The following is a 14968-nucleotide window of genomic DNA, read 5'->3' as shown; positions in this document are numbered from 1 at the left end:
CCGCCATCTTTAGTTGGTGGTTCACCACGTGAAATTAATGAGCTCTGTAGATGTTCTTCGTCTATTTGGTTGAATTCCCGAAGTAATTTTTCCAGATAACCAGAATCTGTGGATAAATCGCGTTGTAGAAATTCGATTTTTTTAGTCAAACGTACAGAATCATTTAATGAAATTTTCGATTTGGTTAACGGTTGTGTATCGCTGGGATTGCAAGATTCAATGATAGCAGCGTTGACATAATGTAAAGCGTCATGTCGCAATTTACCAATGATGTCTAGCTTGACCAATAGATAACCAAAGGCAAGAAGCAACTCTTGACTTGACATATTTACCAACTCTTTGCAGAATAGCAAATGTGTTCTTGGATAGCCAACCTCTTTCAGCATTGACAGAACCAACATAAATTTCTTAGAGCTGTTCCAGCTACTGAAATCATGATCCAAATTTTTGGTTAAAACATTGAATACAAAATCTAATAAAGGAATGACTACGTCACGTTGGTCGAACTTTGATTGGCGGAGGATCTCAGCGGAGATTTTTGAGTACCCATGACAACGAAATAGTAAACAAAAGGTGTCTATGACTTCCTTGATTTTAATTGGCTTAGAAGTGGCAGACATTTCTTCTGTTGTTCAGCAATCAGCCATACCTATCAAAATAAATGAAAAAAAATCCCTAAATCTCACATGTTAAAATGCAAACGGTCACATCCAATAAGATGAATACTAGAGAGGAATCTCCATCCTTTCCTATACAACCAAAACTGGTGCCCTAAAATTCGGATGACGGATTGAATCTAGCACTTCCTTTGTTTTTACATTGCATATTATTCGAATTCTGGCGGTAAATGTTACTTCCAATCTAGCATTTGTATGAACGGGCCGCGCAACTTATGAAAGGAAGTAAGAGACTTCAAATCCTACATTGGATATTCGACTCTAGCTTTCATCGGCTATATGTTATTGGCCACATCATACATACAAAAGTTTGTAAGAGCTCAAGGCTTACTTAATTTTCACTGCAACTGAAAAATACAAATTACGAATAATGTCAGATCTCGTTCAAAAATTACACTTTCGAAACGCAATGAAGTTATTCTATTAGATAAGGTTGACGTATTTGTAAAAAGGAGTCAAAAAATTAATAATGGGCTCTTCCAGAAAAATATTTACATTGGGGGGGGGTGGATATATTGTCCGGGGGGTAGCAAAAAATCATCAAAATTTGGCTTGTCCGGGGTGTAAATTTGCTCTGTCCAGGGGTTAGTTGGTGTGTCCGGGGGGTCAGCAGATGCTTGTCCGGGGGACCAAAAGTCACCCTGTCCGGGGGTAAATCACTAAAAATTCTTATATCCTCCACCCCCCATGTAAAAATTTTTTCTGGAAGTGCCCAATTTCATTTCAGAAATGGTTCCAAGAAAACTTTATAGCCCTAATAAGAATAACTCGTACTGACTTACTTGGCACTAGGTAGTATGCTCCTTTAACAGTTTGTCATGTTTTCATATTCCAGTTCTTCTTGTTTTTTTTATAAGAGTTTCTTTATATGATATGAACTAGAATCAGAATATAAGAATAGACATACATTGGGAACTAGTTACCAGAAGGGGGTTGGAAGTTCAACTACTGGAACATTTTCCCCAAAATAAAGAAAACGTTTACATCAGGACATAATAAATAATATAGGTTCAAATAATTATCATAATGGGGCTTTTTTATCAGACGCCCTGTGTATTGTCGTTTCGTATAAGATTCCCATTCCCGCACTAAAACTCTCCTGACTTTTCCGGGATTTTTCCGCTATTTGTCCCGGGATAACCGGCATGAGATTGGGGAGGGCTTTTTTAAAGGTACGAAAAATCTTTGTTTTTAGTAACAAAACTGTCCAACTTTCCAAAACTGCCTAACCTTCCGAAACTACCCGAAGGTCTTTTTGAAACGACGTTAATTCAGATGAATCCTATTACTTTGATTTTATATATTGATATAAAAGTATTTAAAAAGAACCATTAAGACTGCCTTCTGCTTCTAGTTTTATCTGGCATCCCTACTTGATGAAGGAGAACCCTCAACTAGTAAACAGGTTGCCAAATCAAAGTCTGAAGACAAATCACGCTTTTACTCGAAATTTTTATGTGTTTGTTACATGACATTTATTTCTGATTGGTTCGAATTTATTGACACTAATAAAGTTATCAGCTGTAAATTGTAAAGTAAGAAACATGGGAATAAAATCATGTAAACTATTCCGAGTAATCACATGTTTTGACTGCATTGATAGAATTTTGAAACCCGTGTATTCAAACTTTTATGCCTGATTTTGAGCATGTCATAAAGGTAATTAATTAAACCCGTCGAAACTTACCCCCCTCCCAAAAAAAATTCACCCCCCCCCCCTAATTCATACGGGTTAGTAGATTGTCCTTAGATTGATGAGTCAGCCAAAGGTTCTCCTTTATCGAGAAAGGACGTCATAAGCAAATCTAAAAGAGACGGCAATCTGACTAAATATGTTTTGCAGCAAAACTTTATTTTATTCCAATATGACACCATCGGTTTCAGTACTAGAAAAAGACCAGGATGTCATCATCCCATTTAAAGAGCATGTTTGATAGTAGGTAGAATTGATGTCCAGTGATTCCTAAACATATTCTTTTAATGCCCCTGAGAGTAAGGACTACTACAGTTCATTCTGCATCACGTCGACCAATTTGGCCAAATGAAACCAACAAAATAACTTATTTCCACATCTAGTTTTAGTTCAAGCAAAGATTTTGTATGTCGAGCGTTAACTTTTGACTGAAGAGTAGGCATTGTTAGGTTAATATAGTCAATCCTCTAAAAAAGGCTTAGATAACCCTATATCAGTTTAGAGCTGAACCTTCATCATAGGGAGCTCCCACCGAGCAAGTGTGAATCAATAAAAACTCATTCGTTTGTTTTAGAAAATGAGCTAAATTACAGGATTTTGGTTGCTCCATATTCCATTTCTACCAGCGATAAAACTATGGCAATTGCGTCTCGGTCGTGAATTTGATTTTAAAGAATGCGAATAAATGACGCTCAAATAACTTGTGGTTGACCAACAGTAGTTGGGTATATTGATCACAAAACCAATTATGAGCATAGTCAGAATTACTAATGTTGTCTGAAATGAAGTCAGCTCAATGATGCTCAAAGCTCAATCTTTCCAGGAAAGAAATGTTATCAACGTCCTAAAAATACCAAATGAAGAATAAATTGATAAAATTGATAATATCACTATTGTGATGGTCTCTTTTCGAGAAAACTTCAAACCTCCCAATCAAGAACTGAGCGCTTTAAAAAAAACTGTTTTTATGATGATACAAAGCCGAACAAACAAAGGAATTCGTAAAATTTTGTGCTCGGGCTATTTGGGAGTGAGCTAAAGTTGTTCTCATCTTATTTAAAAATGCTGTGTAAGAAAATCATAGTAGATACATTAAATAACACCCTTTAAACGCTCGACCAATAGGATTTAAATACAAAGAAAATCTTACATGAAAATCATTTTGCGTGTAATGCCCTCCTTTTTTATCCACCTGGCAAAATAAAGGGTTCTCATTGGCTGAATATCCGCCATTTTGGATTAATTGCCGCCGCTTAGCAACCCACTGTAAAGGTATCCATGAAGGCACGTGGTTATCATGAAGAGATGTACGAACTAGGATTGCCGGATCATTCTGTGGAAAAAAGAATTAATTATTCAGTAATCCCCTGAGTTTAAAAAGAAGGAAATTATTACCCAGGGTGCGTTTTTTAAGCGATGCCAAGAATTGTACCAGCTTGAATCAGAAATGCTAAGGCTGACTGCATGCGCAAAAACTTTTGAGGAAATGAGTTGGGGGTTATGACACTTTTTAAGTGATTTTATGATTGATTATGTCGAACGTCGAAAATGAGCCCCGTAGCCGAATACTCTGTCTACCTTCACACTACGGATCGCTGACAAATCTGACCTTGTAGTAATAAAGAAGTGAAACCTGCACCTTGCTTACAGACATGTTAAAGTATGGGCAATAACTTTTCATATAATCATAATCTGTCGTGTTTTCCCTAGAAATAGAAAGTTAAGTGAGTGTAAACTGACATATGTCAAATTGGGAGCTAAAGTGTCCAACGAACAAGAGAGGGAATTGGATGAGTAATTTCACAACTTGATGAAGAATCACATCTAAAAGAAATGTAACTGCTTATAACAGATAATTGTGTTAAAATTCTTCATTTTCACCTTCCTTTAATTTCACCGAATTGAATTTTGGCGATATTTTCGGATATTTTCGGTAGAAATAATTGAGCTATTGAAAAACGTGGCAGATTTTCTCGACCAGTAAAAAAGCTTTGGATACTTCAAAAGAAATAAAATGCATCCATACCTCGGGTTACCCCATTCTAAATACTCGAATGTTGTGAGCTGTTGGTTTTCCAATAACATCGCGTGTAAGATGGAAACAAAAGGAGACTGGAAATAACAAAACAAGTAGCAATCATGGGCATGGAAAAATGTAAATTCTATATCAACAAAATTATCTTATAAGAAGAAAGGAGAGACTGGAGCCTGAGAATCAAGCAATTTAAAGGTTTTGTTTTTAAATAAGAGTGATATCGTTTGCTTGCTCATCAATTTTAATTCCCAAGCTTTTTGATATTGAATTGACACGTTGAGTAAGATTGGTCAAAAAGAAACATTTTTGTTTATATCTGACATTGGTCAGAATAACATTTTTGTTTATATCTGACATTTTGTCAGAAAAACATTTTTTGCTTATATCAGCACAATATAACAATAAGAAGACACTGTCCTGATATGAAACATGTGTCTGATATGAAACGACAATACTTATGTAAAAATAAAACCTTTAAGAGTTAAAGCAGAAAAATTGGGTGAAAGTCCAAAATATCTCAATTTTGCCCTGAAAAAGAACAGGTCAAGAAAAATTTGAGGCGAATATCAGAACAACCGAACGTCAGTAAAAATTCACTCATTCACTCACTCAATTTCTCATAAAGATTGTTGCCAATTGGAATACTACTATGAACTCTACTTATTATTAGATCTTGTAATATCGTATCATTTGGGACGACAGCTTAGATTTAGTACTTTCTTTGCAATTTTTTTTGCTTGCACGACACATTTCTTCTACACAATAAATTTTATTTTTCAATCCGGCGTTTTTCTGAAAACCATACGTGTTTTTTTGATGGGAAATGATCTGCTTCATTTCCCATCCATAAGATTCTTCTCCAGACCTTCGGAAAGTTTTTTCATCAAAATTATAGAAAACCAACATGAAAATTTTCAAAATGGTGATATCCTATAATCTACTTCGCTTGACTAATCAGAAAATTAAATTCAGTCAGAATCAGTCTCTAGTCTCAGGGTCATTGTCACACCCTGCTCATACTTTACCTGAAGTATGACGGCCTTACAATATCTTTCAGCATTTTGATTCAGTAACCAACCAATTGGAAGAGCGCCTGCACTTTTACCATATAATGCTGTCTTGCTTGGATTCGAGATATTCTGGTTATGAAGACTCCTCAAAGAGGCTCTCAAGTCCTATTATTAAATGAAGAATTCATTCATAAATAAATATTATCATTGTACAGTTGACGCTCTCTAATTCGACGTTCTACCATTCGAATGTTTCATTTTTCGAGAATATTGAAGAAACTACAAGAAACTCTCATTAACTACGCTCTACCATTCCATACACTCTCTCGTTCGATAAAAATTCAACCTTCCCCCCTTGAAAATAGAATTAGAGAGCGTCATCTGTACATTCTAGAAGAGAATATCATTGAAGCTTCTCCTCACCATTGCATTTTGGATGTTTTCTTTCCGGATGAAAGTTCAATTGGGTAATATATTGACGGGAGTTATTTGATAAATTTTACAAAATTGACAATTCGCCAAGACAACCAAAGTCAAAGTGCGAAATAAAAAGTTGTTATCAGATTATATAACAATACAACAATTTCTGATGATTTGATAAATTTGATTATTACCATGAAGGTGCTTTTTTTCTTCTGTAGTTTTCCATCATTGTACCATTTCCGACCAAGACCACCACCACCTCTAAAGATATTACAATCGAGAAATATCAAGGGAGTGAAAAAAAAGTTAAAAGTTAATCACAGTTTTAAAGTAATATCTGCTAACCCGACAGAAAGCATTTTCATGTTGGTTTAAGGAGGGACATGTAATCAAGGACCATCCCGAGAAAACTTCAACGGTCATGATGAGAGTCTATTTTCGATTGGAGTGCCTGGTCCATGGGTCTCAGCGTTCCTAGAATGTGGTGGTCGCACCTCATCTACCCTCCTTTACCTCTGAAATGTCCGTATAAGTTGATGGGAGAGTATAGCTTGGCCAAATGAGGAAAATATTATTGGAATCCAGGGTTGCCTAGCACACCAGAAAAAGTATCTTTAATACGGTTCTTTTTCATGATGAAGCCAAAAAAATCAAGTTCTTAAAAAAATTGAACTATTGACGAGGAAATGTCCAAGCTACCACTTTCAGTTGACATGATTGATGGCAGTGTAGCAGAAGGAAAGTTTCTCACCTCAAAAACGAGCAAACATTTTTTGATTGAGAAAAGAAAACTTGAAGGTATTTCTAGACCAATTTCTTAAAGGATGCTTGGCTCTTTTTAACTCTTTTATATTCTGGGCCCAATTCCCTGTCGTCTAAAATTGATCACATCTTGACTTTTTTTTCAGATTTCAAATCTTTGTGAGGAAGTACCGTATGGATTTTTCTTATTTCTATGGTTTGTTGGAAATCACCCCTTACACGCTTGTTCTTTTATAAGAATATACTCTATTAGAATATTCATGATGAAATTGGCCAAAAAAATAAGAATATGCTAAGAATACCACCATCATAGAATTTGGTAATGAAACTAATAATGCCACTTTTAAGGCCTTTTACATGCAGATTGCCAATTATTCCCCAGCAATGCTAAGAAGTTTCACAAAAATGCCCAATTTTTTTTTGAGGTATATATTGCATGTTAGATTTAGGCTGGCTTTGCGTCCTGACCTAAGAATACTGTGAAAATATTTCAGGATGATTTTTCCCAAAATGTTAAGAATATCATGATGAAAAAAAAAAACATTCTTAAAAAAAACGTGTACTCTTTAAATGCTACTTGCATCACATGAGATCGCCTGATTTTTGAGGTAATGTACCGCATAGAGCGCCATGACCCATGTCACCCTGTTTCTAATCACCACCCGAATAAAAACCTAAGTCGAGATTGGCATTTTTTTCTTAGTTGGGGTGTGTACTCTCTGGTACCTATATGAACGGGGGGTTTGGAATAGGCGGGGAGGGGGGGGGGGCGTTTGAATAAATGTCCTGGGTGGGGACGCTTATTAGGTACCCGAGAGTACGCGCAATTGAAGTTAAAAGAATTAAAATTATGGAGTGAATAGAATTTAATGAACTGAGTCGATCTTTGATGCTTTGTTATGGTAGATACTAAGCGGGGAATTATATTTAGGTCTAGTCGTTTTTTGTTGCAGTATTACCTTATATAAAAAAGATTTCGTAATTCAAGAATGCGTTATATTAAAGCTGATGGATAATGATTCCTTTCAGAAAAGATCATCCTAAAAAGTAACACTATCATAACATTTCTTCTAAACTTACACCATCTACAATCTACACCGATATCTTAAGCTACTTATTCCAAATTCAGGTCTGGTAACAAAAACAGTGATAAACCTTTTCTAAGAACTTAAAAAGCTTTTTTTCTTCTTTAAATGCGTCAAGCGATCACATAATGATAAAATTTCAAAAATAAAAGGGAAGTTTTGCAATGGTAAAGTAACAAATTTTGTGACACGTGATAGAGTAAACAGAATTTACTCTCTGGTGAAGAAAAAGTGCTGAAAATGTTTTCTTCTAAAATCGTCATTGAATATAGTACGAAAGTTATTCCCGTATAACCAATTAAAAATCCTACACACTTTTTTATAAAAATTAAGCTAAAAAGAGGGTCGGTCGGTAGGTGAAAAAATAAAAATAAAAGTAGAATTTCACTTATCAAATCTCCTAAAAATGCAGCAAAAACTACTACATCTAGTAGTAGCGAAATAGAAAATAAAAAGATGGATAAAATGAAAGATTGAAGATAAAATTCTTAAAACATTGGAAGAACTACCAAAATTTTGAAAATTTGGCAGTATGTAAAGCAATGAAAACGAAAATGTACTACCAAAATCAACTTTATTTTTATTTCGATTTTTGGAATTTCAGGGTCGGTCGGGCCAGTAAAACAACTTATCAAATTGGTCTCGCCTAATATAAGGGCACAAGGCTGAAAATTGACCAGGATCAAATTTAAGAGCAATCAGAGTATCCGATTTCAAAAATTATTCAGAAAGTACTGGTTTGCAGTTTTATGTAAAGAAACTAAGCGTATTAAGAACATCGTAAGAGCATTTAGGCGTAGGCGAGATACCCTGCAAAATTTATAAGGGAGTGCAGATGTTTAGGACATAATTCATAATCTTTTGATAAAACAAAGACAATAATCACAGTGTCGTAAAAATCGCTCTCATCTATAAATTTTGCAGGGTATCTCGCTACGCCTATGCATTTCAGCCTGAAAATTCAAAAAATTAAGTCCGGTCCGAGAAAAAATTAACTGGTTCTTATAAAAATGTGTATTATTATGTAATAATTTCATTTCGTAATCTCATTGGTTTGCTGATCCGAAAAGGAAACTTTTGTCTTGAAGAAATGAAAAAAATAAAGCATAAAATATCAAAACAAACATAATACGCTTGAATATACCAAAAGTCAAAACATCATGTCTGTGATTCAAAACGCTGATTTACATAATCAAACACTGCTATAAAAACACAACACAATCTTATTAAGTTCAATGCAAATGATGTATGGATTGGAGGTTGTAAGAATCAAAATGTATTGCTGGAAAACTAATGGTAGAAAACTTAAATTTATCAGCCACATATATTTATGATGCTTGCTCTCTCATTAGATTTATATCTTCATTATGTATCCCTGGACCAAGTTACTCAACCCCAGCCAACCAAAAATCTTTGATCGCAGTTTTTTTGAAATCGGTACCCTAATGGCAGCACCACTCAATAGCGGTAAATCGATTGACAATGTAGCGCCGTTTGACGTTAATTTTTTGGTCCAGGGATATATAAAGGTCAGTGATTTTTATTAGGAATTGGATTTCATCGGATAAGGGAGTGTATTGTAACGTTGCAAGGCCTTCTTCTCGGGTAGGATTTCCAAAAAAAAAAAAACTCCGATCAAAGATGGCGGATATAGCTTGGTCCAGGGATATATAAAGGTCAGTTATTTTTATTAGGAATTGGATTTCATCGGATAAGGGAGTGTATTGAATAGCGAAGCGTTGTTTATGAGAGTTTCGTGTGGATGGTAAATTTAAAAATGATTGAATAATGTGGAGCGTTTCGAATAGAAGCACATCGAATTAAAGAGCTTCAACAGTACAAACCTTTAAAATTTCGACAAAGATACCCGATATATGGCTAGTAAATAAAGTGACGTATCGGGCGGAAAAACAGCTTAGCTAAACAATTCCTTATATAGTAAAGTCACTTTAACTCGAACCTCTATAACTCGAATGTCTCCTAAACTAGAACAAGTTTTCTCGTCCCTTCAGTTAACAATGACATATACACCTTACTCCATACCTCAAAATTTCCTCCATGGCCCCTCCCCAATATTTTGCAAAGTAATTTCTTTTACTTTAAAAAATCTTATATATACCGTTTAGAGAGGTGAAATAAGGGTGAAAAGTCGAAAATTTTCCTCGTCGCCCAACCATGGTGGGCGACATTTTTTTGGCCCCTAAATTTGATTAGCACGCCGGGGGCCATGAACTCGAAACAGTTACGCTCCACTATTTTCATAGGAAGGGAACTACCCCATTTTTTTGCCTTCTTACGCTCTTACGTCTCGCAAAACCAATATAAAGACTTCATATCCGTAAAAAAAGACAATGCAGAAGCGATGATAGACCGTAACGTTTGAACATGGTCTAAGATATTCTTAAATTTTATCCCAATCAGAGTGCAATGATGAATAACAAAAAGAACACACTGCAAAGTCTCACCATCATAATTTTGTTATCAACAATGGATGTCATCAATTCGTCAATGCCGCCCCCAGCTGGAAGCAGTCTTAAAGAAGCAGAAGAATGGCAGGAAAGGCCAGCTTTCTTTAAAAGTAGGTTAACCACTGATTCTACCAGTGATTTTGAAAAGGATTTGCTTGTATCAGTCCGTGCACCTGATGCAGGTTGCCGATTACAACTTCAAGACGTCTGCGATGCTGTTCACCGGGATGCATTTGTGTATGACGATCCCGATTTCACGTTAAACGGGAAATGCAACTGCTTGTATGCACCCGAATTATGTTACACCATCAACCAAGAAGCCCCCTACGATTACAAAACATTTTGCCAGCAAGTGCAAACTGATCTAGTGGGTAATGAATTCTCCTTACTCTGCTCCGTATGTGAATATGAACAGAATCTGTGTGATTTAGTGCGTGAGTGCAATGCAAATGCCACCAGAAATCCTTTATCACCTACGAAACAACCAAAACATACAACAAGTACGGTGGCAACCGAAATTGCAAATCTAAGTCACAATAATAAAACCTGCACATTAGAACTGCAAGACGTGTGTACGGCTGTAGAAGAGGATATCAACAGGTATGCTTTTCAATTCAACTTGGACAATGAATGTAACTGTAACACTGCAAAAGAGCTGTGCAATGAACTTGCTTCACCAAAACGTCCTTATGAATACAAAAGGATATGCGAGTTAGTCAAAACTACGTTGATTCTGGATACATTTCAATATTCGTGCAACGATTGTTCGGAAGAACCCGAACTGTGCGCCGTCATCCAAAAATGTAACCCTATCGAAACAACTTTGACTCCAAAACTTACCACAATCCCACCTTCGACGTATGGAGTTGAAGTTGAGAATAAATTGAATGAAGTTTGTGGAGCTGTTATCAAAGATGCTGAACGATTCTCAAAGGAGTTGAAATTGTATGAGAAATGTTATTGTTATCATCAGCCAAACTTATGCGAGATGATATCTCAACTACCGTTGTATAACTTTCATGACGTGTGCATCGAGGTTAACGCAGAACTATTAAGAGCTGAAACTTATGCTTTACTGTGTTTCCACTGTGATGAGGAACCAAAACTTTGTGAGCTAATCAATACTTGGAAAGACCAAGAGCCAACGTTGATGGATAAAAACAAAGAGGACATAGAGCAGAAGAACGAAATACAGAATCTTACATTGATCACAGAAGTGTCAATAGACAAGAGACTCATGACAAGTGACGTCCGAAATCCCGAACAAGCGTCATCTTCCAAAAGCTTGAAGTTCGAGGAACATCTAGTCTTAGCTTTTTCATTTGCTTGTTTTGTCTTAATATTGTTGTGATTGTATATTGGTTTGTTGTGAATAACTTTTACAAAACACTAACATTTTTTCAGTATCCACAAGTTGGTAGTTCGAGCAACGCCTAGTCTTAGCTTTTTCATTTGCTTTGACTTGCCTTAATCTTGTTGTGATTGTATATTTGTTTGTTGTGAATAACTTTTACAAAACACTAACATTTTTTCAGTATCCACAAGTTGGAAGTTCGAGCAACGCCTAGTCTCAGCTTTTGCATTTGCTTTTTTTGTCTTAATATTGTTGTGATTGAATATTGGTTTGTCGTGAATAACTTTTATAAAAAGTAACATTTTTTCAGTATCCACAAGTTGGAAGTTCGAGCAACGCCTAGTCTTAGCTTTTTCATTTGCTTGTTTTGTCTTAATCTTGTTGTGATTGTATATTGGTTTGTTGTGAATAACTTTTACAAAACACTAACATTTTTTCAGTATCCACAAGTTGGAAGTTCGAGCAACGCCTAGTCTTAGCTTTTGCATTTGCTTGTCTTGTCTTAATCTTGTTGTGATTGTATATTGGTTTGTTGTGAATAACTTTTACAAAACACTAACATTTTTTCAGTATCCACAAGTTGGAAGTTCGAGCAACGCCTAGTCTTAGCTTTTGCATTTGCTTGTCTTGTCTTAATCTTGTTGTGATTGTATATTGGTTTGTTGTGAATAACTTTTACAAAACACTAACATTTTTTCAGTATCCACAAGTTGGAAGTTCAAGCAACGCCTAGTCTCAGCTTTTGCATTTGCTTGTCTTGTCTTAATCTTGTTGTGATTGTATATTGGTTTGTTGTGAATAACTTTTACAAAATACTAACATTTTTTCAGTATCCACAAGTTGGAAGTTCGAGCAACGCCTAGTCTTAGCTTTTGCATTTGCTTGTCTTGTCTTAATCTTGTTGTGATTGTATATTTGTTTGTTGTGAATAACTTTTACAAAACACTAACATTTTTTCAGTATCCACAAGTTGGAAGTTCAAGCAACGCCTAGTCTCAGCTTTTGCATTTGCTTGTCTTGTCTTAATCTTGTTGTGATTGTATATTGGTTTGTTGTGAATAACTTTTACAAAACACTAACATTTTTTCAGTATCCACAAGTTGGAAGTTCGAGCAACGCCTAGTCTTAGCTTTTGCATTTGCTTGTCTTAATCTTGTTGTGATTGTATATTTGTTTGTTGTGAATAACTTTTACAAAACACTAACATTTTTTCAGTATCCACAAGTTGGAAGTTCGAGCAACGCCTAGTCTCAGCTTTTGCATTTGCTTGTCTTGTCTTAATCTTGTTGTGATTGTATATTGGTTTGTTGTGAATAACTTTTACAAAACACTAACATTTTTTCAGTATCCACAAGTTGGAAGTTCGAGCAACGCCTAGTCTCAGCTTTTGCATTTGCTTGTCTTGTCTTAATATTGTTGTGATTGAATATTTGTTTGTTGTGAATAACTTTTACAAAACACTAACATTTTTTCAGTATCCACAAGTTGGAAGTTCGAGCAACATTGGGTGCTTGCTTTTAGACTGGCTTTTATTGTCTTGATAATGTTGTTATTCAATATTTAAACAAAACTTAATGACTTTTTATAAACTTACCGTGAGAATATTGCAATTGAATTAAAAAGAAACCTTGTGCAGTGAATTTCAACTACAACTATTATCAAAACACGTTTATAAGAACATTTTAAATTTTCGAAACCTTCAGATGCTCTTAACTTTTCTAGTTTCAAGCCTTACAATGCACCTAACTGGTTCTTATTTTTTGGTCATCGTAATCTAATGTTCATAAATTTTCTTCATAAATGTAAAAAAATACTTGTATGCGTCAAACTTTTATGATAATTTTTGTCATTATTAATTATTGCCATAGTAAAATGTGTACTAAAAATTTTGTGTTAATTTTTACGACACCTTATCGTCAGTGATCTAATCTTTCTCAAGGTGTTAAGATCTTTAGTTATCAAATATGATTTCATTTTGAAGCTGAAAAAAAGTTAGTAATCACAGAAATATCTCAAGCTTTATTTATTTCAAGAACAGAAAAGATTCCAAATACACCCCCAAACTACGCAGAGGGTATAACTTCGAACCCTCCCTCTCCTAGACATGCCCTAAAATTTTCGAAAAAGGCTCTAATGGCTAAAAAGACTTAATTTTGAATCGTCCTGTGATGTCACAAGAAATTTCAGACCACCCCATGAAACCCCATCTAGTAGATACTCCCTTAGACACTTCACCATGGTTCCAGCCAAGTTTTTTTCGAAGCTAATTTTTCAGAAAATGAGCTAGAATGCTAAGCAACCCCAGCCCTGACCCGAAAATTGGAATTGCTTATAAAAAAAAAAGTTTATCCTTTTAGTTTTTCTTTCTTTTAGTTATATATCATCGTTTAAAGCTAGATTCTTTTCAAATTTTTCCAATTTGAAAAGAATCTTGCTTCAAACCATGATAAGAGTAAAACGGAAAAAATAATTTCAAAAAGGTACCTGACGTGAGGAAACATCAATATCCAATCATTTTCCAGTAAATAACCACGTGATTTATTGAAGCTCATTTCCACCTGATGACCATAAGCACCTTAAAAAACAAAATGATTAAAAGTATTAGAAATATAAGGCCTGTGTATTGCTATGAAAAATATGTTGAGCTTGCAAAAAATCATCAAACGCTCCTCACATCAATTGATTGTTCTATTGGGCAGTGGAATATCTCCTTTCTAAAATTTACACATTAGACAATTTATTTGGAACGCTTTGACGTTTAAAATGTTGAGCAAGAATTAAAAAAATAGTATAATTCTGGTAAGATCAGCAAACAGCATATTTATAGCTTGGTTAAAATATGAAGACATAAAAACTACTAAGGAGCCAGAGTTGTAAAATTATTCGTATTGACAAAAAAAACGCCCCAAGATATGCCAACAAAAATGATCGAAGTGTTTAAAATTGAGGCTCACAATCTGAACATCGAAGTCTCTCAAGGCGGCTTCAAAGCTTAAGCTTCCTATTGGCAACAAAACTCAGCAAATCACTAAGCAAATTAAAAATTCTTAATTTTTGAATGATGACCACAAGCATCCAGTCCACAAGGAGCACGTGTGAAAAGCCCCCCACCCTCTTAGACATACATAGGCAGAGACAGACATTCCCGAAGCTAAAAACACATATCTGTAGTAACAGACATAACATGAATTTTCTAAAATTACGTGGCAATGTTAGTATCGTTACCGTAAACATGGCAAAGCATGGGAGAATCCCTCAAGAGAATGTCCTTCTTATGAAAAATCGACACTGGAACTTTTTCTCCATCCTGAATATATATAGACCAAAAAAAGATACACATTTAACATAGAGATTAATTCTACCAAACAGGTTTAAATATTCTTACCTTGCTTTTATGGGACAGGGAATTTTGTAGGGCTTTCTTTTGCCATGATACCTTAATCTTTCCTAACGACTTTAAT

The 14968-nt window shown here is 35.1% G+C and overlaps 1 protein-coding gene across 1 annotated transcript in view; it reads right to left on the bottom strand.

Moving 5' to 3' along the window:
• Nucleotides 1–3071: 3071 nt before the first annotated feature.
• Nucleotides 3072–14968, bottom strand: part of LOC136820283 (prolyl endopeptidase-like) — a 32594-nt gene continuing 20697 nt past the window's right edge. The window contains exons 12-19 of the mRNA XM_067076475.1: nt 14733–14814; nt 13992–14082; nt 6030–6099; nt 5431–5580; nt 4397–4482; nt 4010–4076; nt 3521–3703; nt 3072–3214 (exon numbers count right to left, since the gene is read on the bottom strand). Coding sequence (XP_066932576.1) covers nt 3164–3214; nt 3521–3703; nt 4010–4076; nt 4397–4482; nt 5431–5580; nt 6030–6099; nt 13992–14082; nt 14733–14814 — 780 coding nt within the window. The 3' untranslated portion in view covers nt 3072–3163. The remainder of the gene's footprint in view (nt 3215–3520; nt 3704–4009; nt 4077–4396; nt 4483–5430; nt 5581–6029; nt 6100–13991; nt 14083–14732; nt 14815–14968) is intronic.

Source organism: Clytia hemisphaerica, unplaced genomic scaffold, assembly GCF_902728285.1.
Source record: "Clytia hemisphaerica strain Z4C2 unplaced genomic scaffold, Clytia hemisphaerica genome assembly, whole genome shotgun sequence".
Taxonomy (NCBI): domain Eukaryota; kingdom Metazoa; phylum Cnidaria; class Hydrozoa; order Leptothecata; family Clytiidae; genus Clytia; species Clytia hemisphaerica.
The sequence above is the reverse complement of the archived record's forward strand: the minus strand, read 5'-3'. Positions and strand labels throughout refer to the sequence as shown.